Source organism: Excalfactoria chinensis, chromosome 1 (assembly GCF_039878825.1).
Source record: "Excalfactoria chinensis isolate bCotChi1 chromosome 1, bCotChi1.hap2, whole genome shotgun sequence".
Taxonomy (NCBI): domain Eukaryota; kingdom Metazoa; phylum Chordata; class Aves; order Galliformes; family Phasianidae; genus Excalfactoria; species Excalfactoria chinensis.
Window position 1 is genome coordinate 114,908,903 of NC_092825.1, and position 27,568 is coordinate 114,936,470.

Genomic DNA, 27,568 nt, shown 5'->3' on the forward strand with positions numbered 1-27,568 from the left:
CCTAAAAATGTCTACATGGTTGAAAATAAAAAGACCAGAAGTGTTAAGCGTTAAGCCAGTGACGTGAAAGTAAAAATGCATGGATGAAATTATTGGGAACAGTCACACTGACTATTCACCCCTCCCAAGAGTTTTATGGTTTAGTGTGCATGGTGGCGATGGGTTGACAGTTGGATTCAGTGACCTTGGAGGACTTTTCCAGTCTCGATGGTTCTATGATTCTACAGTATTCCGGGCTTTTGCATCTTCTGTATCATCATCTTTTGAATCAAAATGAAACCTAATATCATTGCAGACAGTGGTAGACAGAAATAGGAGAATTACAACCCAACTGAGGTTAAGAAGGAGCCACTAACATACCTAATACACAAAAGAGATCTGGAAAAACAAACAAACAAACAAAGCAACACACAGATAAAGCAATTACAATCCTTTCTCTTGTGTTAAGTAGCTCCATCTGTTAGGTCACTGCAATACCAGCATGATGTCCTCTCCACCACACTCTCCATCTCTCTTCCACACCATCAGTCTTTGGAAATGAACAGTGGAGTAAGAAGGCTTCCTTTCTTTCAGTCTCAAATCCAGATTACTATTTCCTTTATCTGAGCACTGGAACTGGCCGTGCAGATACTGAGCTTTAGCAGCTACAGATATTAACAACATTTGAAAACAAACACAGTCCAACTCAAACACAAATGCTCTGCAGGTCAAGCAACTGCACACTTCGGTAGCACCAAGTACATATGCTCAATTCAATATGTTCATCTTCAGGAAATCTTGTGGGAGCTGTGCTTCAATGAGTGCACCTTGCCTTCCCAATATGGCCACTGCTTGTCATCAAGAGGAGATCACCTCTGCAGGCCAAACAGTTCAGGCAAGGAGCACAAGCCATGCAAGCTGCCTAGTGAGCATGACACTATGCAGGGTGCTGCTGCCACAGGGGTTTGAGAGGCAAACCATAGGTACTGCCCACAGCTGCTGCTCTTGCCCTGCCAAGAGTATGCAGGTCCCATGTTTTCAGAACTGCTTGCTTATGGTTCAGCAGGCCCTCAAAAGGAGTACTATGGGAGCACTGAAAAGTGGCCTTAGCTTCAGCACTGCTCTAGAGATGTAGCACCTGCTGTTCCGCTCCCCAACTCCTCCAGCTCACTGATATACCTAGAAAAGCAGAAGGGAATGTTTTAAGCGGCAAGGCACTAGTCTGGCTGGAAAAGTACATCCTGATGTGTTGGCAAAGCCCCACACACTATGAAGCCTCAAAAGACTACTGGGATTAGCCCCCAACAAAATTCCAAAGGGAAAACAATTCTTTCCCATAAGATGGTCAAATTAAAAGCAGAACAAAACACTTCTTCAGCTTTCAAAATAGGCCATACATTAATTCAGCATTAAAGAAGTTATATGCTTACACCATGTGCATTTGACCCAGTTTCCTCTATTTAATCCTGCAAATTCTAACTTAAGCTACTCATGAAATATTCATAAAATCCCTGCTGTTGCCGAACGTCTTTGGCCTGTTGTTAGAAGGAAATCATGCTTACGTGAGCACAATTGCTAGTTAGTTAAATTTTGAGGACTAATAACAACTTATTCAAAAAAATAATAATAAAAAGCTATTTTCCACACAAGGCAATGAAAAAGAAATTTAATGGCTTATAATAGGTCCTTCAGCTTCCTCCACCAAGAAAATGTGTAATTCCACTCTTCAGCTACTCTAAAAACACCAGTCCCCTCCCCCCCCACAACTAGTGCTGTGCTCCCCATGACACCTCCAATGACAGTGATATGATCCAATGGCCTAGGAACTGGAAGCCAGATACACAGGTCCCACCTGTCTTCCAGCCCATTTTAACAGGATTTTGAAACACATCCCCACATCAAAGAAAACAAGCAACTACAAAAAGCAAGGAGCTGCACCAAGGGAGTACACCCTTTACAGGTGTAGGGAGCAAGAGGTACCCACAGAATTTCCTCCCTGAAGGAAGACTGCAGGAAGGGCGTTCACAGTCCCACAGGTGTGCCCACAGGTGTGTCATTACTGTACATCTTGGTGGTGGTTATACCAGAGTGAGCAATGCAAATGAAATCTCAAAGACAGCACAGTAGAAGGACTGTTCAGGTACCAGTAAAAGATATTTAAGTACATCCAAGTGTCTGCATCACAAGTATTGCTGCAAATGATAGCATTTTCATGCACTAGTTACTCCCACAAAGGCAGTGATAAGGCCTTCAGGCAACAACCACATCCCTCTGTGTTTACACATAAGAGTGGACTATCAGCATGGCAAGTAGCCAGGACCATTTTCCTGCCCTACTTCAGCAATCACAAAGGTTTAATAGCCCTAAAAGGTCACCACACTAGATAAAAAAGCAGGTTTTCCAATATGAAGCTAGATTAACATTTTAAAACAAACACTGGGATGTAATTTTACATTCTGAGAATGGGGTGTATCATCCTATCCAGCTAAGTCACTCTGTCTCCAACTTCCATAGCACACACAACAAATCCTCAGTTCCTTTTCTGTTATTTGATCAAGCAAGAGTAGTCCCAAGGAAAAAAACACAGATTTATCCTAGTCCTGTTAAACCTATGGCAAACAGGCCTTCAGCTTACCATACACAGCAGCAGGGAAGGACATCAAGATTAGGGTGAGACAAAAATGGGTCTTTGGGATCTGTTAGATCAACCTGTAACAGGCTGCACCTCTTCCACCCAATCAAACCGAAAATCTGCCATAATAAACTGAAATGTTGGACATGCTATTAAGAAATAAATAAATAAAAATTCATAGTAAAACACCAGCATATAAAACCATATTTCCTGAAACATTTCCATTCCAGATATTCATTTTATTCATATTCTTTGCAGCTGTATTCCTTCCCAGTTTTAATGTCTATCACCTTACTCCAGGTATCACTTCAGACAAATTGAAGCTGTTAAGTGAAACAATATGCTTCAGATTATTTGAGCTGAATGTGTGTGTAAGCAATGCCCCTTTTTTTTTTTGCTGAAGGGTGGTTTCCCTGGGTCAGGGGCCATTTTGAGTATTTCTAGCCAAGATGAAACTAGTTACTGCTACCAAAGGAGACTGTTCACCCTGAACTGGCCCTTGCAGCTGCCAGTGGCCCCCCATCTTTCATCCCACTCATTGTTTCACTGCTCCTCCTATCTCAGGTGCCATTCCCAAAAGAAGAAAAAGCCCCGTGTGTGTCAGATGGTACAAGAACTAAATTAATCCTAAATTCAGACTGCCCTCGTTGAAGTGGACTTAAGTTCAGGTTCTTGTTTCTTTTCTGTTCCTGCAATGGCACTCCTTCTGCAGCTGAGCTGGGACTTAAATTGAAAGAAAACAATGTGACAGAGTTCCTCTGGCTGGTGTGTTTGGTAGTTTTCACATGGAAGCCACAGGTCAGCACAGTACAGCCACCACTATTGGATCAAGGAAGAGAGAAGATGCATCGCAGATTCACATCAGTTTATGTAGACTCAGGGTGCAAAGCTCCAAGGTCAGATTTAACAGAAGAACATTAAATTAATTTTGCCAAGAAGTGAATAACCTACAATACAGAAACAGTTCTAAGAAATAATCCAACAGAATGAATTATTATACTGAAAGAGTTCTCACCAGTTGCTTCGGTGCCTTGGTAGCTTGAAAGCTGGCATTTCTGCTCTACCACTCTGAGGCTAGTTTGGAAAGTTGTTTGAGGTATTTTTCCTGCTTCTGTTGCCAAAGGCAGACCACAGAAAAAAGTTCTAAGTCTAAGCTTGAAATCCAATTCATGTTTACTTATGTCTTATAAAACTTTCCTCTTTTTCATTGAAATTGGAATACTTGGGTATCACATAACAGATACCCTTTTCTGCACCCCTTCCTTATTTACCTTCATGTACTTTAGTGCAGTGATTGTGAAATAACTTCTTTTTTTCAAGAGATGTGAATCATGAATTCTCACAAATACGTCTTTAGAAATTTGCAACAAGAAAAAAAATCTTAAAGGTTGTAGCCTGTTAAAGTAAATTTACTGAAGGACTCTTAGTAAGGTGATTGTGAAATACCTGCTTTTGTCCATGGATCCATTCTAATCATCTCCCCCTCCTCCTCCATAAACCATTCCATTTTCAAGTTACTGTTTTCTCTACTCGTTTCTTTTCTGTGTGATTCTGTCTGGGAACCACTTCTCCCTCCCTCCTGCTCCATGAACAGAACCATTCATGACTTTGTTCCTTCCCTCTCATTTAGCTTCGTTCTCCACCCACAGGGAGGCAGAGTGTCTCCACCAAGCTCCTACGGATCCACGCTGACAGAGTTTCTCACCCCAAGAATACCCCGGAGGGACTGCTAGAGGCTTACAGAGGGATGTCACCTGCTCCTGCTGCCTGTGATCACATCTAATAGAGATCAACGCAGAATCCCAGTAGTTGGGAAGAGCAACAGTCTACTGGCCACAATCCCTGAGCCCCACCTCAGACTTCAGAGGAAATCTTTATCTGCCAAGTCTTTCCTACAAGGGAGGCAACTTGCCCCCCCTTTTTGCCACAGGAGAAATACATATGAGATCCTTTCTTGCAAAACTGTTTTACCTACACTGTAAGCTATTCTAGGATGGATAAGATTTGTTTGTTTGTTTTCAAAGACTATAGTGAGCCAAACAGGACCAGGTAAATATCTTGGCCAAGGTCAGTGAGGCTGGGAGGGACAGTCAAGAACTTTTCAGCCTTAACAACTTTACTTTTGGGTTGAAAATTTCATCCCAATACTTCCTAGCTTTAACATCCTGCAACAGAATGAAATCAGACTATAAGCTATCCTTCAGTCCCAGAAACACAAGAGCTATGATTAGAAAAATGAGGTAAAACATTTTAAAAGTTCAGTATAGAGAAATTGCCAATAAACAGACTTTAAAGGCTGGCGAGATTTGCCCCAGTTTACATAAAAGTACATTCTGGCTTCAGCTCTTAGAGATATATACAAATTTCAAAATCTAGAAATGAAAAAATAAGGTAACCCATCGGATTCCTATCATTTAATAACCATTCATCCATTTATGTCCTCACTATCTTCTCCTGTCCATCCAATCTTGAATATAACCTTTTCTAGTTGGGAAAGAAATTAGCTTCATAGCTGTAAACACTTATATCCTTCATAAAAAATTCTAAAAGGCTGAAAGGCATAAAAATCTCCCATGCAAATCAGAGGGAAAACATTCATATTTAATTCAGAATAAGCCCAGTTCTGTGATCACATATATTCTGAAAGAGAACGGGACTGGAAGGAAACAACAGCTTCAAAAACAGATCAGGGGCTGGTTCCCAAAAGAAAAAAAAAAAAAAAAGCTACTCCTGACATAAGAAAAAATAAATGCAACATTTATGTTAAGAAAGCATTTCACAATATTTTCTTTCAGCGGTTCGCTGCGTGAGAAAAAGCAGCATGAATGTCAGCTGAATTTTGTGCTCTCTGTGCTTTGGTTTATGCGTGGAAAAAAAATATAATTAAATATTAATTGTTGTTACAGTCCTTACAAAGATGTTAACTTCACCCTGCACTCCGTGCTTGATCAAGCCAGCATTAAAATTCTTGTATGTTGTACCAACAGTATTCTGCAAAGGGCATATTTTGCAGGTAGTATTTGTCATTACTGCTATCCTAAAGAAAGGTTCCTCAGAACTGTCACCTTTGTAACTTAATCTTTTAATAAATACAAGACAGTGATATGCAAGATAGCAAAGTTCTACAGCACGAGAAAAATCCTTCCCTATTTATTACCCAAGTAGTTGGATCTTACTAAATCAAGACAAATACAACTGCATGAGAGGAAGGAGTCATTTAAAGTAATTACTTTGTGTAATTCACTGTGATTTAAATTCAGCCTAAAGAAGGGGATGGCTATTCTACATTCATCTTGCCATTTCAATTTTGAACCAAAGCATTAATTCAAAAACTGGTATTTATGTTAAGGCAAACAACATAACTCCCTAATCCCACAAAAGTTTATCTTCGGTAGCTAAGACTTGCAGATAGCTAACCTCAATAGATACAGGTATTTCCTAGGACATGTAAGCAAGCATAAATAATCCAGAAGATAATGCAATAACCATATCTATCTAGGTTAACTTTGGCAAGTGTTTTAGCACCAGGTTCCACGTACTCAAAAGAGAAAATTACCCTCACTTGTTTTCTGAGCTAGAAATACGATGTAACTGAAAACAGCTGAAAATAGTGTTACAGAGTAACTACTCAGCCTGGTTTCTATTGTGTGACAGTACACCATCGCTTGGTTATCCAAGCCCTCTCTCCCACACAAACACATAAGTATTTTATTTGATATCTGGACATAAAATTTGGCTGTGGATCTGCAAATATGCAAAAGAAACAACCACAAAGACATCTCAACAGACCTCTACTATTTGGAAATCTCCACACTCAGAAAACAGACATTCTTAAGCCCATACATTCAAGGAAAGGTTGTGCTAGTTGAACAAAGTAAAGAGGGTTTGAGGAAGTAACAGAACCATACAAAAGAGGACTCCGGTTCTTCAAAGGCATGAAGAAAAAAAGGATAAAATGTGCTCATCAACTGAGTCATACAATGAAAGTACAATTTTACACCAAGTGAGAATGGTAGATATGAAGGAACACAGAAGTGATGTGGGGACCTGGATCGTGCACAGGAATGCTGATGCACACCAATAAATCTGTGCCCTTGTCTCCCTCCTGTAACCACCACAGTGGGAGCAGAGGGGACATTTTCTTCTTTGGCAGCCATAACAAGCCCAGCCAATGCAGGCAGAGCTTACAGATCTGGCTGTAAGTAGGAAAACCTACCTGGAGGTGCATCTCCTGGGAGACACTTAAGGTCAGGCTAGACATGGCTCTGAGCACACTGATGTGTCTGTAGGTGTCCCTGTTCATTGCAGGATAGTTGGACCAGATGGTCTTTACAGGTCCCTTCCAACTCAAAGCATTCTGTGATTTTATAAAAACACATTCTGGTAAAACACTAGCCTGTTCCTGCCTTCCCAATTACGCATGGTGATTAACACCTCACATTTTGAAAGAGAGAAAGAAATAAAACTGTGTTACAGAAGCCCACATCCCTCACAGAGTGACCCCAAGTTACACTGAGGGTTTGCTTGCAGGTACGAGCAATATGGCACCTGCGCTCCTCATGTTCCTCACCACACGGGCGGCCTCAGCAGGAGAGGAGGCTCATAAGCTAACAAGCACTTGAAAATGTTCAGTCTAAAAATCATTTGTAAATAGCTATAGGTCTGTTTTGAAGAATTACAGAGACACTCAATGTACTTCCCTATCAGCATGAAACTACATCACCAATGACAACTATGTTGTTCCATCGACACAAATACTCTTTTGCAAACAAATATCTCCTGTTCTACAGAACTGATAATAAAAAGAAGTTATGCACTTCAGAAATGAAACTAAATGGGAAATAAAATGTCTTCCATAATAGATGTATTTAATTGTATTTCAGAGGCATCAGTATCAATCTAACAAGCCCCTGACTGCTCCTACTGCCTACAATGGCCCAACCGTAGCTCTCACAGGCTGAAAATGTGATCAAACAAAATGCTGGAAGACAGCAGGTGTGTTTTTCAGCTCTAATCCTGAAGACAGGACCTTTCCCAGCCCAAGGCAAACCCTGGATCTTTGCTGGGCTCCTCCAGTGCCTTCTTCCCTCACCCCAGTGCTGGGGCATCAGGAGCCCAAAGAGGAGCTGATTCGGCAGACACTTCTGTGCACAGTCCTTATGCTAGAATCTCTTGCCTTGCATCTGGCTAGACAGCAGGCTAGCAGAAAAATGGAGATGTAAACCAGGTCACGCATAAATTTAAACTGACTTTTTTTGTGTGTGTGCTTAAAACCTGCTGTTGTCTTTCCAGGAATGCACTACACCCAGCCAAATATTTTCTTCATATGTACATAGGCCAAATGCCAGAGATTATATATTCAACAAGAAGAAATACACCAAGAATCTAGCTGTGCTAAATTTCTGTCAGATGCTAACACAAAGACTTCACCATTAGAAAAAAAAAAAAAAGGAGAGAAAAGTTTTCTGTCTCCTAACATGTCTTTACAGAAATTCTCATGCATACTCACAGATGGACTGGCTCACAATGACCTTCCTCTAGTTAAATAGAATAAAACAGGCTTATGCAGATACTGTAGGCAAAACTCTTCAGGGAGCAGTGGGGTTTGAAAATCCTCTTCTTTAAGACACTGAGACTTTAACTGTAGCAACTTGTTTGTGCAGTGCTTGAGAAAACACATCACCCTGCAAAGCAAAGCAAAAAACAGGGGCATCCTATGACAGCTCTGGTGGGGTAGAGGAAACAGCTCTGCAGTAGGCAGGATGCTTCTTTGATGCCAGTATTTAGTAACCTCAGTGTTGAACATTGTGAGGTTTCTTCAGCATACGGTATATTACCAGTATGGTAATGGTCTTATTATTAATATTTTCTCAAGCATGCCATATAACCTGATGAATTATTCTTAGGTTCCATTTTTATTTATTTTTTATTTATTTTTATTTTTTACCCTCTCACAACTGAGAAAAACAGCTCAGTAAATGATAAAATACAATAGTAAGAGTGGTAAGGAATAGGTTGGCAATAGAGGTGATAAATGCCCCATCCCTGGAGACATTCAAGGACAGGCTGAATGGGCTCTGAGCACCCTAATTGAGCTGTAGGTATCCCTGTTCCTTGTGGGGAGGTGGACTACACAACCTTTAAGGGACACTTTCCACTCACACCATTCTATGATTCTGTGAAATTCAAACCCAGTAGTGGTCTGCCATAGCCATTGGTTGAATTCACCTGAAGAAAAGATTTTTCTTATTCTGCCATTTAGAAATGAAATACAACAAATAATGTTCCAAACCACTGATAGCTTCACAATATAAGAAGTGATACCCATAGACCAATATGACCAATGAGGAACTGAAAACAAATGTTAATGCTACTGAGCGCTCATACAGAAGCAGATTATTCACCAGACTTGCTCAATCAGGATTATTTCAGAACAAGAATTAGTAGGACAAAAACGAAGGCACCAGAATGGAATTATTCTAATCACATAGGATGTGATTAGTTGAAAGCTATTAGAATGGCCGATTATAGTGTCTGTTTTTCTGTACTGACAATAGCAACACAGTGGGTCTAGAAGGGATGGCCTTCCAGCCATCCAAATTCTAGCTGCTAATTTTTGTGGCTCAGCTATAACAATAAGACTATTTTGACAAACCAGAAAGGAAGACAAGGAGAAAACAATGAACTTTCAGTCAAGAGTACACTAGGAAAGTAATTAACCAGCCCGCGGGTAGACTCACATCCGGTTTGATATTTATACCAGCTTGTATCATCCCAATCACAAGCAAACCTAAATAGCACACTGCCATCACATCATCTATATTGAAAATCTTTAATTGTAACTTCCAATTGCAGATGGAAACTATTCTAACATCATGCTTTATACTGTCAGCAGAAATAGAAATACAGCTTGTTATTATACAACTGTCTGCAATTTACTCAGTGCGTGTGCACATGCCACTTGCCCTTCCAGGGTTTTTGGGTTTAAGGTGACAGTTCTCAGTTTCTTTTAAAAATTCTCTTTACAAAGCATTTGGCTCCTGAAAATTGACCATTCCATGAAGAACTGTCTTTAGATGACAAAGGTATCTGAATACATAAAATGATGAGCCTGGAGCTTCTAATTAATGGCAAATCCAACAGGGAAAGAAGGAAGAAAAGGCAGTGGACTAAACAAGAGAAGTGGGAGAAAGCATCTGTATAAAGTCAACAGGATGCTACAGAATAGCGAACATACAGGGCTTAATGACAGAAAAGTGCATGTTCATGTTTCTTCATAGAACAAAGAACTGAAAACACTACTTCCAATGCAGACACCTTTAATGAAAGCAAAGCAAGACAAATGCACCATGGCTATACACTGTTTAACAAATTCTTCCTTAAACCCTCAAAGGCTACAAATTTCTCCATATTCTTCCACAGTATTTACATTTTGGACACCAAAATAGAAGAGCTCCATCGGAAGGGACTGAAAGACAACCACCCCAAACATTTAGTATTATTATTAGGGCATATTCAAGACAGCAATAAACTACAGGCCGAGACCCTGCAGGCAAAGGAGGAAGCTGAACCTCTGGGAGACCATTCACATTTCCGCAATTTGGTAGCACACTATATTTCAGGTTTTGTCAACCTAGAGCCAATTCTTTTTCCAGTTATACATATCTGTAAATATGAACTAAGTATAATGAGTAGCTTTTGGATAACCGAAGTATGTACTTCTGGGAAGATGGTTTCTTTTTCTTTTTTTTTTAAACATTTTTCTTTTCTAAATAAAATATTGCCTATCTTTAGCTATTTGTCCCATTTCCAGTGATGAAGCCATCCAAAAACTATCAATGAGTTATCCATTCCTTTAGCCATATTCTATAACACTTCCAGTCTGTAAAGTTGCCCAGAAGAAATAATTATTTTACTTCAATGGTAACGCTGACTTTCAAGAAGATCCATTTCAAAGCAAGATGTTACTTTTCATTTGCAGAATGATTTCTTAGAGAATTTACATTCTCTTTTTGTTTGTGTTCCAAGAGAAACTTAAATCCAAGTTAACTCCCTTGCAGTTATGCATTTTATCTGGAATCTGAGAAGATTTGCTGCCTTATAAAATGCATACTTGGCTCTATTTGTTTTCACAATATATATATTTTTTATGTATACTAAAATCACAATTAGGGGCAACAGACCCCAGAATAGGAATCGTAGTCAAAGATCAGGAATTGCTTCACTGTGTAAGGGTAAAACAAAAGTTGTTTACTGCTGGTGAGTTCCAGGGTTAGGCGCACATAACAGGGCTCCTGAGTTCCATCCGCTGTTTGCACAAAGAAGTCCTACACAGCAACAGGCAAAACACTTCTTTTTTTTTTCTACTCCAACAACTACATTAGAGAACCCAGTTAAAACATTCCTTGACACAGTCAGACCTTGGCTTTCCTATGAAGCATAAACATGACCATGTTTAACCTAGTCCTTGAGGCAGATGATTGGTGTGCGCTGCATAAACCTCTGGCCCAGTTCAAGGACACTGCCAGAGCTCCGCAGCTCTGGGTGCCTGCTCTCCTGAACAAACAGCTTCTCTTTCCACCACTCACTGTGTAATGAAAAAGCAGTGCTTCAATATTAAAGCGCTGGAGTATGATTTGCTTTTATTTCCCTCTAGACACAATTCTACATCTTTCTGTCCCCCTCAACACGAATTCATATGTCAAAAGAAATTACCCTTACTGTTTAGACAAAGAATGGTTTCTAATTGCCCCTACACGTATGGAAGACGTTAACGTCAAAAATGTTTGCACACAACAATTTTCACTTTCTCCTGGCTTAAACATTCCAGTTTTTTTTTCCTGCTTAGGAGCTACAAATAATAAATAGTAATAAAAATCAAATAGATTGTAGTTACTAATGAAAATGGTCTAAGCAGCCAGACTTGTTATAAACAGTTAGTGATGACAGCCTACCATATGTTAAGCTTCTCATTATTGTGCCAGAAAACATTATAATCACCTTAATTATGGCAATAGAGTGATTTTTCCCCCCTCACTGGTGATGTAATGCCATAAAGCTCAACCTCTTCTGTCATACATTACTGTCCATAGCACAGAGAAGCATATGCACATATCATCAAATGCAAACAGATCGATTTGCCAAATATGCAGCTAACCTAAATGGTCTCAGAAGAAGGAAAGAAAGCAAACTTTACCTTGAGTGTTTTGTTGGAATATCTTGTTTAGATCCAAAGAGGAAGCTCTGGAATGTGATTTCTGTGGCCTTGGAGGTGGAGTAGGGGGCTCTTCTCCCTTTTTCATGGCATCTTCTATGGATGTGCTAGAATAAGACCTATGGAAGAACAGTTAAAAAAAAAAAAAAAAAAGAAAGAAAAGAAAAGCAGAAAATATTTCATTTCAGAATTCATTTTAAACAACTACAGTGAATAGTATCTAATAATACACTAAGCAGAACTTGAGTTCATGGTGGAAATCCCTTGCCCTGCTGACTAACAGTTCCTCTAATAACAAGGGGGATTTATTTGGCAGAGGGGAAGGAACGATGCATCTGGGTAAATGGACCTGTCACACTTAGAGGGCAAATTCTTTCTAAGGCCTACTACACTACAGTTCCAGACTCTTCTTGTGAAACTTCAACTGCCACAACAATAAATGTAGTGACTATTTTGAATATAACTGGGTTTAAAACAGTTCTCATTACAGTTGCTTTCCCAACTGCAAGGGTACTGTTTATACAGGTGTAGCCTCAACTGACCTCCTGTATGCAGCATTTAGTCATTTGTAGTACTTTAACTACCAGAATATTATTTTTCATATTAAGCAGTTACCAAATTCAACAAAATCCAGAAAAACTGAATGGATCCAAAGCAATCCAGACTGGTCAAGTAGGTGTCTCAGTACACCCTTCTAGGCCATTCCATATAAGTCCATATCACATAATCCCAATGCAGTGCATTTGGTAAGAGCTCTGATTTTGCTGAATAGCATCCAATATTTTTCAGTTGTTGTAGTTACCATTTTTTCTGCACTATCAAGAGCTTTGCTCAAAATGAGCACTGACAATGTGAGATGTCATACATACTATATAATACAATATGTATGACTGGCAAGACCAAAACCACATTTGAGTAGAACAGAAATAACTCCCACTAATGGGAAACGGATCTTTTCTTGCCAAGCAGGCTGTTGTTAGAACACAGCTATTTAGTGGGACAGACACTTGGCAGTGCTGATCCTGTTTCTGATGTAAACTTTAATAAATACAAGAGTGAAAGCTGTAATTGCTTCAAAATTTACATCTGACACAAAAACCTGTGCTGATAATGAAGGTTTTGTCTTCGTAGAGCTTTGAATTCCATGTCATTACATGCCATTATCATTTAATACCTAACCCAAACTTCCTAAAATAACTGGGAAAGATTTTTTAACAGCTACTAGGTAGAAATGCCTGTTGCAGCAGTGCCAACACAGAGCTCTGTGACAATGAATCTCTGCTTCCAGCAGGAAGACCTCAGCACCTTGTGCTAGAAAGCCAGGCTCCTGGGCTGGGTGCAAGGATGTGCCTCGGGATGTCCAGTCCAACTTCTGCATTGAAGCAGTGACATAAAGTCAGATGTAAGACATGTGTGACGGCACTCACATTCAAGTGGCATTTTTCAAACTTGTTTAAGCATTTGCAATTTTATGTATTTTCTGTTTGAAGAACTTTTACATGAATTTTGCATAAAATAGTCTTACAGGTTTTTTTTGTGTTTTATGTTTGTTTTTCTTATTTACATTCTATGATTCAGCAGCACAGCAAGAAAATTTAAAACAGTATAAAGGCAACAATGTCTGTCAGCAGAAAAATGGTACCCAAGGTGGTTCAGGCTTTCTGGATGGAATCTCTAAGAACAGGGGATTTCCATCTCCATTCATTATGTGGGGAACTGGTCTTCTCTTATTAGCAAACTTTGATAAGCTTTTAAGGAAAGAACTCCTGACTGTACTTTCATTGACCAAGAATTGAAGCCCTCTGACAAACCAAAAAACAAAAGTTTTAAAGTGAATGCATGATGTGGCTGTTCAACAGAAGAACCAAAACTGATACGTAATCCATTTATACACAGTAGCTCCTGGCACATCTCCCATTTCCTCAGAATATCCAAATCCAGCAGGTGACATTTCTAGTACTCAGTTCAAAGTTTTCACCACGCACTGACCAGTCACAGGAATGCACATGCATAGCAACCAAAGGATACACTCATTCACACATGAGAGCTGAGCCACTGCCACTGTGCGCAGCCACTGTGCAGGGTTTAACAGCAGGACAGCACTGAGCCTTTCCTGGAACCAGGGGGGTTCCTGCTATCCTGCCATGGCCACATGAAGCAGGGCTGGAGGCAGCCATTACCCCAAGGAAGGGACCAGGTAGAACTGCCAGGGCCTTACAGGCAGAGACCACAGGGCATAATGCAGAGCTCCTGGGGGCTGCAGCTTACATGGCAACACCCACCACCACACCTTGCATCTAACATCAGAGCAGTGTATATCTTATCCCGAAACAGAAATGAAAGCGGTACCTGGATCTGGGCCTGGATTTAAGTGCATGAGGTTCCTGAGCAGCTGAAAGAGAAAAAAGAACAGCTAGTACATATGTTAAATAAGAGCTGTGAGATCAGTGTACATTTGAGCCTAGCAAATGTGGATGTGAGAGCTTGCTCATCTCACGTGATTTGTTTTTGCTTCTCCTTCTCTGTTGTTTCTGTAATGTGTCAATGTTCTAAAAATTCAAAAGCCCAAGCATAGTCAGAACTTCATCTTCTGATTTGGCTGTTGTGGAGCAGAGGAAGCAATGGGTCTGACAGCACTGACCAGCAGTTCTGGAGGCAGCCATGACATAAGAGTGTTGGCAAGCAACACAGGAATAATATAAAGTTTCCAAAGAAAATATCTTTCTCCTGGTCCAGATGTCTATATGTTGTCCCAAACTCCAGAGTGCATGTCCTTCCTAAATACTTCAACTAATTAGTATAGAAGACCGTGTTCTTGTCACCCACAACAACTTTTAATACATCAGGTTGAAGTTACTTCGACATAAGCATGGCATTTTTAGAAAGGCATTTTAAGGAACAGTAGAAAGTTTTATAGGCTAAGTGTCGGACAAAAACATTTCCATCAATGTAAAAAACTCTTTCTTTTATTTGTGTGAATACTGAATATCTTGCCACCTCCAGAATCTATGCAATAGGAAAACAGTAGTGCTGAGTTACCTTCTCTGGGAAATTCCTTGAGGCTGTTCCTCAGTTTACATGCTCTTTACAAGACTTTGCTGTTGCTCTCCTTGCAAACATAAAGTAATCTCAAGAAAATATATCCGTGTGATTGCTTTCAAATTCAGCCCACTGAGATACTGCAGCAGCACGAGCGATCCCAATGCACTTAAAAAGTGAATCTTTACATTATCCTGTTGTTCTGCTAATCAGTGCACAACACTTCAGAGAAGCAAGGAGGATAGGGAAAAAAAATTCTCAGAGCTTCTGCTTCCTTCAGATAGATGCCTGCATCCAAGTCAGACATTTATCATCAGCTGCTGTACAGCACTGCCTGAGAATACAACAGATTCCCCCAAACAGAACAGGAGCTCCCTGTGGTAGCAGCTGGCAAATACGGATCTTTTAATGGCTCACATTGTGTCCCTGCACAGGCCTTGCACAGGAGGCTTTAGGCATACAGAGCACAATAAATACCATATGCCACATGTACAGCCACACGCTATTTCTTAACAAAAGAAATGGCTTTCAGGGTCACGCAGTGATAGTTGGTGCTTTGGATGGAATAAACCCAAACGCAGCTGTCAGAGATACAAAAAAACACTTATAAACCAAGTTCTAGCAGATTCTTGTCACCAGCAAACTGGCTTGCAGTCATTCCAGGTTTCTGGGCAACAAACTCTTATAAAAGCAATTAAAGAAGCGAGAGGGAATTACTATTAAAATATGCAGTGGTGATAATGCTGCTTTCTCTGTGTCAAACTTCCTGAGAATACGACTTGAGAAGTTGCCTCTCTACAGCCACATGACCCCATTTTTCAAAATACTGGAATTGCTGATTATTAAATTACATGCACAATTATTAAATATACACCATTTAGAAATAGGAAGTGTAAATCCTCTCCAAGCTAAGCCATGCTTAAGAACCATCCCATTTTCCTTCTTTTATGGAGATAGTAATTCTGTTCATACTTCTTTTATAAAGCCCTTCTTCTGGAAAAAGAAACCAAAAAACTCAATAGGTAAAACTGATGTTTCATCTGTCCTTGAGGGAAACAGAGAAACACAAAAGGAAAAGAGAGACCTGAAAAGACTGCAAATAAAAAAAAATATAGCAACATAATACTACTGCCAAGGATTTTCTTATAAGCTTCTGAAAATCAGGAAATTCAAGGCTGCAGTTACACAATACCCAGATCCAGCCTCAGAGTGAACCTTTCGTAAGGTGAAAAACAATACACAAAACTCTTATACAACAGGCAGTTCATTATTAGGCTACGCAAACAACAATGTGGCAGCATTGCTCTGCAGTGTGCTGGCACTGTGGTGCACTCCCTCTGTGCATACTTCATGTGTGAGGTGTAGATTTGCACATATATACAACATAATCATTCAAGATGATACAAAAATACCTACTTGGTTCATGAGTTTTCCATATTTCTACTGCTATGAGAAAATAAGCTTAACTAACATGAAACCAAGACAAAATCAAAGTTCTTGAGTAAATTGATCGCATTTATTATTTAAAAGTTCATACAGTTCCTGGATTAGCAGAGCCCGATGAACTGAGCAGCCTGGTGTGGACCAATTAAAATCGCATATGATGGTGAACTTACTTATTCACTCAAACCACAGGAGAGTGTGAAGGTTCCCTTTCTGGGTGCTTAACTGCTTCCAGCCCTTCCCCCAGCTCAACTTTATTTTAACATTTCTAATTGTGCAGAATCCACAACTTCTGGCTGTAGCCTAACAGACAACTAGGGCCTCCCTGATTTACAGGGATGGAGACTTGAGTGGAAAACTGTGTTATAAAAGATGCAAACATGCTACACTGATAAGGAAAACGAAACAAGATTTCTTAGTTTAAATCACTGCAGCAACTCACCTATTATCTCTTACTGGTGGCCTAGACAGAAATTTAAGTGTTCACAAATTTGACCCCTTAATCCTCTAAAAGTCCAAGGCCAGCAATGATCATACTTGGCAGTCTAAATAAAATGGACAGACTTTCAGAAATGCTGAGCATGTACAGTTTTTACTCTGCTTCCCTTGGTAAGCAAAACCTGCAGGAGTGCCAAAGAAGCAGGAGGAGATGCAAGACACTGGTGGGAAAATATGATGGTGGCAATGGTGATGTGCAGGTGACGGTGTTTTATCTTTCCTAATCATACCAAAAATGGAATTGCTGAAGTGAAAATAAAAAACAGGATCACCAAGGTTGACAAAGACCTCTAAGATCACCCAGTCCAACCATCCACCTATCCCCAATATTTCCCAGTATGCCACATCCCTCAGTACAACATCTAAATGTTTCTTGAACACCTTCAAGTATAGTGATTTCCCTACCTCCCTGGGCAGTCCATTCCAGCACCTGACTACTCTCTTGGATAAGACTTATTTCCTAACGTTCAACATGAATGATGGGAGAAGAGCTGACCCCCACCTTACCACAACCTCCCCTCAGGTAGTTGTAGAGAGAGATAAGATCATCCCTGAGCCTCCTCTTCTTGGGATGCTTCTGGGCAAAATGTGGAGGGCAGGGACTAGGAAGAACAGAAATGAGTCTTTGACTGGACGTTCTTTTCACTTCAGAAGGGAGCAAATGTGTGTGTCTGTCCATGTGAGAGAAGAAGCAGTTGTTCAAGATGGTTGGACTAGGTTATCATAGTGGACTTTTTAAACCTTAATGATTCTGTGACTCTAAGAACAAGAGCTGATAGGACATCTGGTAGCTGCCAAGTGTTTGGGAAGAAGCCAGGGGAAAAAAAGGCGGAAAATGAAAAGACAGAGTTGAGCTGGGAAATGAAGCATGCAGCTGCTGAGCAACCATGTATAAACCAAACTGTGAGACAGAACTGCTGTGACAGACATTTGGAGTCAGTTTTCTTAATCAAAGATATCTTCATGAGTAAAAATGTTTATTCAGAAGAAAAAGAAAGCAGGTCCAGATTCTAATTTCACTGGGAAATATCCAACATTCTTACCACTCCAGGAAAGAGGCTAACAGAGGGGAGGGCAAGGGAGACCTGATGAACTGAACTGAATGCACAGGAAGTTTCTGGAGCAGCTAAGCAATTTTCACTATGTCACTCCAAAATTAAGATTTTCCAGTATTACAGGAACAAGGAGGTTATATCAGAGCTGGAGAAAGAAAAATAGTAGGTGGTTTTACAAGAGAAAAGCCCCAGAAACAAAAGCTTGTGCTGGTTACTCTAAGTGCCAAATGGCTATCTACTCTTATACTTCCTGATGGAAAACGTGAATGCTGTTTTATAGCCAAAAACAAAACAGTCATTTTAGAATAGTTACACAGTTAATGAAACATGACTTGTTTGACACTGGAGAAGAGCTCAATATGATGCTATTGCATTTCATTTGTAGTACAAAAAAAAAATAACCGACCTCACATTCCTTTCAAAATACTATGTCCAAAATATTTCCAACATATGCTAAAAACAAGGGAAGAAAAAAGAGAACCTTTTGACATCCTGAAGTACTAATTAAGATTACTCGTAAAGTAGTAGCCACTATGAGGTAAATGCTAATTTCAGTTATTAGTTATTCAGTTATTTCAGTTAATAACAAAAGAGAAAAGGGATCTTAAAAAAAAAAATAGATTACACTAATTTAGGTTTACTCTGATATAAAGATATATGATTGAAATTCCAGTGGAAGTAACTTGTGATTTTTTTTTCCGCCTTACCTGTTTTCACAGTCAAGTGCTGAAATTCCTTTGGTATCGCTTTGACAGCAGTGTTTACTTTAAGAGCTTGTTAAGAAAAGAAAGAAAATTACTTTAAGTATAGACAGGTCACATCTTTAGGTATCAGCTCTGAGAAAGAAGCAACTAAAACAGTATCTGTTGGAATGCTTAATAAAGCCAAATAAACATGAAGAGAAAGGAACAACAGCAAAACAGTCTCAGAACACCAAGCATCCTGAACAGTATTCTTAAGAGCCTAAAAGTCAAGAATGGAAAGGCCTATGCCCAACTTGCCAAGTAATCCCTAATTTAAGGACTTGATGTCTGAATGAAGGAAGGACACCAGCAACACTTGACAGAGCTCGGATTCATCTCTCTGAACATACAAACCCAGAAACCCAGGGTACAGCAGAGACAACTGCTTTTGGCAACTGATGCCTCATCAGCTTGCCCCAGGGCTTGTCAAATAGCACTGATAGAGACAGAAATTAAAATTCAGGAAACCACAATTTTTTGTGCTTATTCCTCTCTCACCAATGCCTATGCATCCTTTATTAATTGCTTTCTCAAGTGTTCTTCACACACTAGCATATTTTAATGCACGTAATACACTATATTACAAATGACCACTTCTACAGAAGTCTCTCATCTTCATCTGCCTTTATCAAATAAAACATGGAACAAGCATGGTTCTCAGATCAAGTTCTATTTGCATGATTTCCACACTTGATCACAACTTGATACAGTAGTGAAGCTGATCTACTTATATCATTTTGAAAGAGAAGGAAAATTTGCTCCTGCAGTCCTGAACTGCAGATCCTTTAAGTCTGGGAACAACTTCTCAGCCAGGAAAGCAATATGTTCTTTCATTTGCTGGAATAGCAACAAATGGTAGAATGAGAGAGCATTTGTTCTTTGGCTGACAAGGTAGGAATCTCTGTCATAAATACAGCAAATCCTCAGCCATTAAGGACCACATGAATTGGAATAGCTTCTCATCTGACTTAACACATCACTTTCCCAGAACAAAGGACAAATTCTTCACCTATCATGGGAGAAAATAAATTCATCAAGTAAAAGATTGTATGTTTGAAAGCTATAACCTTCACAGTTCAAGTCCTGGTCTTATGCATTATGGTTTTTATAGCATAACACACCTCAATGACAAAACATGAGTTTCTTGGAATAATCAGACTTATCCAAATGTTTGACAAACACACACCAATTTTGATAACTTTTCTTAAGCAAAGGAATACAAGAATCTGCCAAACTTGGTCACGCCTGTTTTAGAATGTCATTCAGGAATGTGGACAACCTGGTCTCAAGGCTCTGATGAGGACAGCTGCAAAGTCAGTCAAGATCTTTTTTCTTCTCTCTCCTTTATTTATCTGTTTATTTATTTTAATGAATGTATTACCACAGCTCTGAGAATCAGGCAAGAAAATACCCACAAAAGTTTCATTTCCACAGCTGAGGGACAAGGACAGCAAGTGAGAACCTGAAAGGCCAGGGGGCGGAGAATATAAAAGGCAATGACCATGCTATGATCCAGGGCTGATTCTGAAAGTCCTGAGCTGCTGAGTTGAAAAAGAAAAAAAAATCTTCAGTTTCGCTTGGTTTGCTCCCAGACTCTAAACGGCATACATGAATCTATTCAGTTTGTCCAAAACGTTTGTTAGGTTGTTGTTGTTTCATTCAGAATAAAAGCTGATTTTGAAAGGTTGCTATTTTCTGCAAAAAAAAAATGTAAATCCAAAACTTGGTACAATCCAGCCTCTACTCTACAAAATCTCAGATAACAAATTACAACTTTGTTGAAAATAAGGAGTGTAACATTACTTGCCTTAGGTCTAAGCCTATTTTAAAAGGCATATTTCATATAGTTCACATGAGATAGTTAATTATGGAGCAAACCTATTCATTTATTATTCTTCACATCAGCTGCTGTCAATTACCTGTTTTTTTTATATCTACAGCAAAACATAACTAGCTTGAAAATTAAACATACCATTCCTTTCGTCAGCAATATATATGGAATTATCAATTAACATCTGGAATCTAAGTGGATAAAAAAAAAAAGAAAAAAAAAAAGAAAAGATTTATTTGAATACCTTGTTTGTCATCTTTGCTTGTATCTTTCACCAGGGCAGAATTATCAGGTACCTCTTCAGATGATGTCTTCTTAAAGAGAGAAGATTATTTATTATAGTAATAGTCAGAGCAGACCCACACATTTAAGACTGCAGACCAGCGTGAATGAAGGTGATTTTCTCTCTTGCACCAAGATTGGATTATAAGATAAAGAAGCAGGGAAGATCATCAAAAAGATAGCTAAGATTCTCTGCTTTTAAAGGCACACCAGTTTCACACCTGAAATTAGTTAAAGAAGCAATTCATCAGTGAATCACAAGGAACCAATGAGCAAAAAGAACTTCCCAAAACAGAGCACTGTCGTTCTGTTTCCTTTTTCCCTCCTCTGGGTATAACTCCTGCACTATGGCAGAAGAAACCTTCTCCAGCCCCTTCAAAAGAGTTAGTCTCCATCTGAACAGTCTGTTTAGTGAAAACAGAAGCTGGACAGCACAGCCCGGTAGTTCTGCATCTAAAGCATTCTGATCGATGTGGCTGATTCTTGGGCTACTTCCAGCTTTCAACACGCACTCACAGAGAAGGGAAGAATTATTTAATTAGCATGTCTGCTACAGTGTCTAATGGGAAAAGAGTTATCATAGAATCATAGAATGGCCTGGGTTGAAAAGGATCAGAATGACCATGCAGTTTCAAACCCCCTGCTATATGCAGGGTCGCCAACCTCCAGACCAGGCTGCCCAAAGCCACATCCAGCCTGGCCCTGAATGCCTCGAGGGATGGGGCATCCACAACCTCCTTGGGCAACCTGTTCCAGTGCATCACCACCCTCTGAGTGAAAAACTTCCTCCTCGTATCTAACCTAAACCTCCCTTGTCTCAGTTCAAAACCATGCCCCCTTGTCCTGTCACTATCCACCCTCATAATCAACTGTTCCACCTCCTGTTTACACAGCCCCTTCAAATACTGGAAGACAGAAATGAGGTTTCTCCAGAGCCTTCTCTTTTCCAAGCTAAACAAGCCCAGTTCCCTCAACCTTTCCTCATAACAGAGGTGCTCCAGCCCTCTGATCATCTTAGTGGCCTTCTCTGCAGGGCTGCTCTCAAGGGGTACTCCTTAGCTGTTCTTTATTTCAGCAGCAACTTATAATGCAGGCATTTGCAGTTCTGCATTGCAGTTCAGATTAACTTCTGCTGTGTAGCGTACTGAGAAGGAAACAGGAACCAATTCTACAACCAACATTGATAAGAACAGTTCTGTGGTCGAAACAACGATAAAACAAACGTCAGAAACCTCACACTTCTCCAAATTTTAAGTTAATGCTGCTGGTTTGTTTTTTTCCTAGGAAGCACACAGCAGGTTACAATCCATTGAGCCTTAAAAAATAAATAAATAAGAAACACAGATCTTGCAGATGTGAAAAAACAAAGCACATAACAAAAAACACCTCCAGAGTAAATTGTCATGACATCTATTTTATAACATTGCTCGTGGGACTCTCCAGTGCTTTTGAGGAAGCAGCACTGCAAAAACACAGATTGAGGACTCTGAAAACATTTGAGCAAAACACTTAACATCCCTAGCTAGCCATGACACCCTAATTATTACAGTCAGTCCTACAAGAAAGTAAAGCAAAAAGGTCACCAGCTAACTAGGCAACAGAGGTTGTCACATATAATAGAACCAGTGGTTCTGGATCTTCACAGACTGCTTCAAAGCAGATCAAACAAAAACAAAGAACACTGGGAGGAAGAGGCACAGAAGCAATTCAGAGTTGAATATCTCAGGACTGCCAGATCCTATTATGATTCAGATTCATCTTTTGATGTTAGGATTTATAATCCAAGAGCATAGTAAATAGCAGCTATTGGTGCTGCTATAGCATGAGAGTGGATGAGACTTGACACTAGTCTCTCTCTTGGTTTCATTAGTTGTTAAGAGTGTCAGGCTAAAGACCCAACTCAGCGAGTGCTTGAATTGATGGAATGATTCTCACAAAATTAAATGAATTGCGAGTATGACATTTCTGAGGGAGCGTAGATCAACCTCAGCCAGTCATTTTATGCCTGTAGGGAGAAATCTTCTATCTTATCTTTAAGCTTTTGGCAATGAGAAGGCTTATGGAAAGGAGCCAAATGAATGGGAAGGGGGGTGGGGGGCAAGCAAACAGAATCAGAGTGAGAGACAAAAACTTGAAAATAAAAAAAGAAGCAAAACCGTGGTTAGCAAAAACAGACACTCCTGTCTTTCTTGAACATATTGTTACCAGCATTTGTACATTTTTTGAGTTTAACAAAGCCTGGTGTTCAAATGGCATGTCTGCTGACATTATTTTCTTTCTAAATCTGGTAAAGAATCATCTCCAATTTACTGTAGTGCTGTAGTTCAGCAGTCACAGTAAAAATGGTCTCCTGAAATTAAACAGATAGAATTGATGATAGATGGAAAGAGACAAAAGACGTGGAGATCATGCGTAACTGATTGCACTGATAATACAGTATTTCTAACATAGTGGCCAAGTATTTAAACTGCGTTCCCTCAAATAGCCAAGCTACAAATTAAATTGCAACAGTGAATTACTGCACTTCCCACACAGTGAGATGAATGGGAGATGAATTATTGAATTTCCAAATGAAACTCATTCAGAGCATTAATTCCAAACATAAAAACATCAGTCGAACAACAACAACGAAAAATCAAGACAAAATCATTCTGAGACCAGTTTTGAGAAGAGATTTTTTGCTCCATTAATCGTGGATAACAAAGGACAAAAATAACACAGCCTTACAAAAAACTAATTGAGAGCTCTGCCCAACATGTCTAAGTCTCCTAGACAGTGAAGGAACAAAGGAAAGCCAGGGAAACCATTGTGAAAAAATCAGGTAAGTCTCACTGTTCTCAGCCAGCAGGTAATCATGCTACAAAATCATTCTGGTTTTCAACATAGCCATAAAAAAACAATTGATTTTATAGGACATCCTGCCACCTTGCAGAAACCAGGAATGGAGTATCAGCGCATCCAGCTGTTCCCCCAACTAACGGTAGTTGACTGTTTCACAGCAAAGTAAGTTTTTTTGCCTTTGTGGTGAGAACATCTTAAGGAGAAAGCAGAGAGAAGGCAGAGGGGATTTAACAGCTTAACTTTTGGAAATCAAATGAAAAATTAAATGTAAAATGGGGGATTTGTTGCTTGGGGTTTTCGTGAGCCTGAGAGCTTTTTTTGGTGACTTAGATTTATCCTTACTCTACACTTACATTAATGGACCATAAACAAGCAGAGCCTAAAAATAAGACATTTAATAAGAACATGTACTGGTTAGGTTATTGGAATAACATTTTACGACCGAGAAACATAAGATGACTTTGAAAGCAAGGTTTCTGAGCTTTCTGAAATATATATACAAATGCTGTAGTCTTACAGTCCCAAAGGCTGTGCTACTGAAAAACAACCTTTATTACAACTCTGCAATAACAGAAGTCTGCTCTGATTATCTGGGCAATCGCTTGTGAAGACAGCATCCTAGCTGGAACAAGGACTCCTCAGACCACAGAATACCAGAATAATACTGATGCTTTCAAAATCCAATACAAATGCTGTGCTTTAGTTGAGCTGCTGTACAAAAGCAATACCTACCAAGTGCCTTAGGGAGGCCACACATGTTTTAACAGGTCCGGAAGTCAGTAGCTGTTCAAAGCACTGCAGTGTTACTCAAAGTACACATTACACTCAGCTGTGTTAGAAGTAGCAGCTCAGGAGGGCCTCTTGGCCCTCCTGAGTTAAATTCAGTGGTGGAAGAGCAGAGTTCTGAGCTAGAAACACCCCAGGACAAGGAAGAGGGTTGAAATAACTGGAGAAACACTCCGCTGAGCTGGCATGACATGTCATCACTTTTTAACCTGGCAGCAGCATCAGAAGAATCTTCTATTCAATTGCAGCAGCAATGTGCAGCAATTTTCAGAGCCTTAACAATTCTGAGCTGAAAGCCCATTTTTTCAGTCAATCTGCCATTTGATTCTCTGTCATAAATGCTAAAGCCTTGAATCCCACAGTGTATTCATTCAGAGTTGCAATAGCCAGGCACGCCTCAATGACTGTTAGTTCAGCATAAAAGACTGTGAAAGCATTTTTTTTTTATTTTATTTTTAATTATTATTATTATTTAACCTCAGTAATAAGGACTTCTCCTTAATTTAGTTTTGCTTGCAACATACTTTCATCTGACACTGTGATACTGTTTACAGTAGATCCCTAAGATTCCCTCCCTGTTCCCCCCTCAAAACAGCTTTCCAGCTCCTTATAATTACTAAGTAGACTCTTAGGTGCTATTTCCTTAGACTATAAGAAAGCTCAACAGTAAAACGGGGACTGAGTCACTTAGAACTCTACATGCATCCATACTGCACAAAACCAGGGAATACTTTCAACTCCAAAGAAGCAAAGTGGAAGGAACCAGGCATGCATGGAAATGGAGCTCTGAAAGTATGAGAGTGCCCTATTGCTTGGCACTCTGCAAGAGCTGCCCAGATCACACTTCCTCACCTCCATCTGGCTGAAATCCCGAGTCGGCTGGCTGCCGGGCAATGGCTCAGAGTAAGAATCGAACAGAGCACACTCACGCAGAGGCTTCAAGGAGGCTAGAGGGGAAAGGAGAACAATAAAAAGGATGAGAAAGAAAATAAATCAACAAGAGACATGTCGACTGTGTGACTAATAGGCACTTCTTAAAACCAGTAACACACTAAAATGGAAAGCAAGTAAAAACCAAGGACAATAAACCCAGTCACTGCTGCAGTACCTACTATCTGCAGTATTCCTCAACTAAACAGCACCAAGAGCAGAAAAAAAGAAAAGCAGTACTAAACTTTTCGCAGCAATAATCGCAAGAACTGCACTTCTATTCCATAGGCTCAGGTTCTTCTGCTGATATCACTACAAGATTAGTTCATCTCACACAAATCTCCCTTAACAGCTGGAAAACCTTTCTTCTTGAAGATTGGAAAACTGAATACAAAATCACCAGCTTTCAGGTCAAGTCTCTATTTTCTGGCTATACTCTAGTTCAACTGGAGAAACTGTGCTCTTGCAAATCTGTCTTAATTTAAAATACAGTGGGTTGCACACAGGCCAAATAGCTTGACAGATTTTTTGTTAACTTGTTTTAATAAAAAATTTCAGAAAAGAAGGTGCTGGTTCAAATTGCCAGCAGAACCATGCCAGGATAGAGTTTGGCCCTGCACTTGTAGCTTATAGAGCAAGCAATAAAACTAACACGATTAATTCATTCTGAAGGGCTCTGTCTTATGCTCTGAGTCACTTTATCTGAAGCATTAATAGTCTTATCAGAACCAAGTATTTCCCTTCAAAAATCTACTCCATTCTGAACTTAATACAACCTAATGAAAAACAGTTTCCAGAAACCTTTATCATGTTCCAAATCAAACAAATAAAACTTAAATTTCAGAGAAAAAAAAAAATCAATGAAAACACTAAAGCAAAAAGTTTATTTTAAAAATTTCCTTTAACATTTTTGCTAAGCATATGACAATTTGCTTACTTATCAATCCTTTTATTTTACAACTTGGTGCAACCAGGGCCATATTCTTACTCATCATTCACAGTGGTGCAGTGTGTTGAGATGCTGCGTTTTTTAATTATGCAAATCTAGAGATTTCAGAATCCTGACTAGGCAGCAAAACATTTTCAGATCCTCAAATCAACAACATTAGTTTATTACCCATGGCATGTGGTGTGCCTAGAACAATTAGTTCTGTCACCTTTTCACATAGACCAGCCTGAAATGCTTGGCTCTGTCCAACACATGAGGAAATAATCATCTATGAAAGCGATAAATGCCCAGTGCTAAAAGGGACAAACTTTGGAAAAGAAAGGACTTCTAGAGAACAACCACAGCTTATCATGCCCTTCCTTCCATGGGTGTAATGACTTGATACTACTGTAGGTAGTTATTTCTATTGTAGAGTTACCAAAAAGATGATATGAAGACTAAGAACCATAGAATGGTTTGAGTTAGAAAGGACCTTTAAGACCACCTAGTTCCAACTCCCTGCTATATGCAGGAACACCTCTCACTAGACCAGGTTGCCCAAAGCCCCATCCAGCCCAGCCTTGAATGCTTCCAGGGAGGGAGCATTCACAGCCTCACTGGGCAGTCTGTTCCAGTGTCTCACCACCCTCACAGGAAAGAATTTCTTCCTAATATCTAGTCTAAATCTAATACCTAGTCTAAATCTACCCTCTTCCAGTTTAAAACCATTTTCCCTCATACTGTTGCTACCTCCCATCTAAAAAGTTTCTCTCCAGCTTTCATGTAGGCCCCTCTCAGGTACTGGAAGACCGCTATAAGGTCTCCTTGGAGCTTTCTCTTCTCCATTCTAAACAGCCCCAGCTCTCTCAGCCTGTCCTCATAGGGGAGGTGCTCCAGCTCCCTGATCATCTTCATGGCCTGTTCTGGACCTGTTCCAACAGCTCCATGGCTGTCAGCCTCAAAGTGCAATGATCTGAGGATCTTCACTCACGGCAACTCTAGTTTTAAGCCCCCCTGACTAAACTGGAAAGCTTGCTGCCAAAGATTGTTTTCCCCTTGTCTGACAGACAAACATGCCAACCTCAGCCTGCAAGACAACGTTCATAAGCTATTTTATGATGACAACAGGAGTAAAAGTAGTGGCACTGGAGGGAAAAGGTTAGTTGTAATTATGACAAGGGAATGTAATTAGTGAGACTAAAAGTGATGAAGGTTTGGAGGTACAGGTTTTACAGGAGCTTCTCCCATTGGATATGAAGATCGCAGAACATGATTCCACCAGAAATTACTGATACAGGCTGAATATTTAATTTTTCTAACTGCAGGTTGATTTGCTCTTTTCCTGCCTTTTAATACATTCAGTGTCA

General features: G+C 39.7%; 1 protein-coding gene across 2 annotated transcripts in view; it reads right to left on the minus strand.

The window, feature by feature from the left end:
- The window catches only part of REPS2 (RALBP1 associated Eps domain containing 2), a 97,328-nt gene that overhangs the window by 26,769 nt on the left and 42,991 nt on the right, over window positions 1-27,568 (minus strand). The window contains exons 9-13 of one of the 2 annotated variants that reach the window (XM_072343506.1): window positions 25,196-25,290; window positions 20,679-20,748; window positions 18,568-18,633; window positions 14,175-14,217; window positions 11,808-11,944 (exon numbers count right to left, since the gene is read on the minus strand). In XM_072343506.1, the coding sequence (XP_072199607.1) occupies window positions 11,808-11,944; window positions 14,175-14,217; window positions 18,568-18,633; window positions 20,679-20,748; window positions 25,196-25,290 (411 nt within the window). The remainder of the gene's footprint in view (window positions 1-11,807; window positions 11,945-14,174; window positions 14,218-18,567; window positions 18,634-20,678; window positions 20,749-25,195; window positions 25,291-27,568) is intronic. The other variant, XM_072343511.1, reaches the window with a different exon arrangement.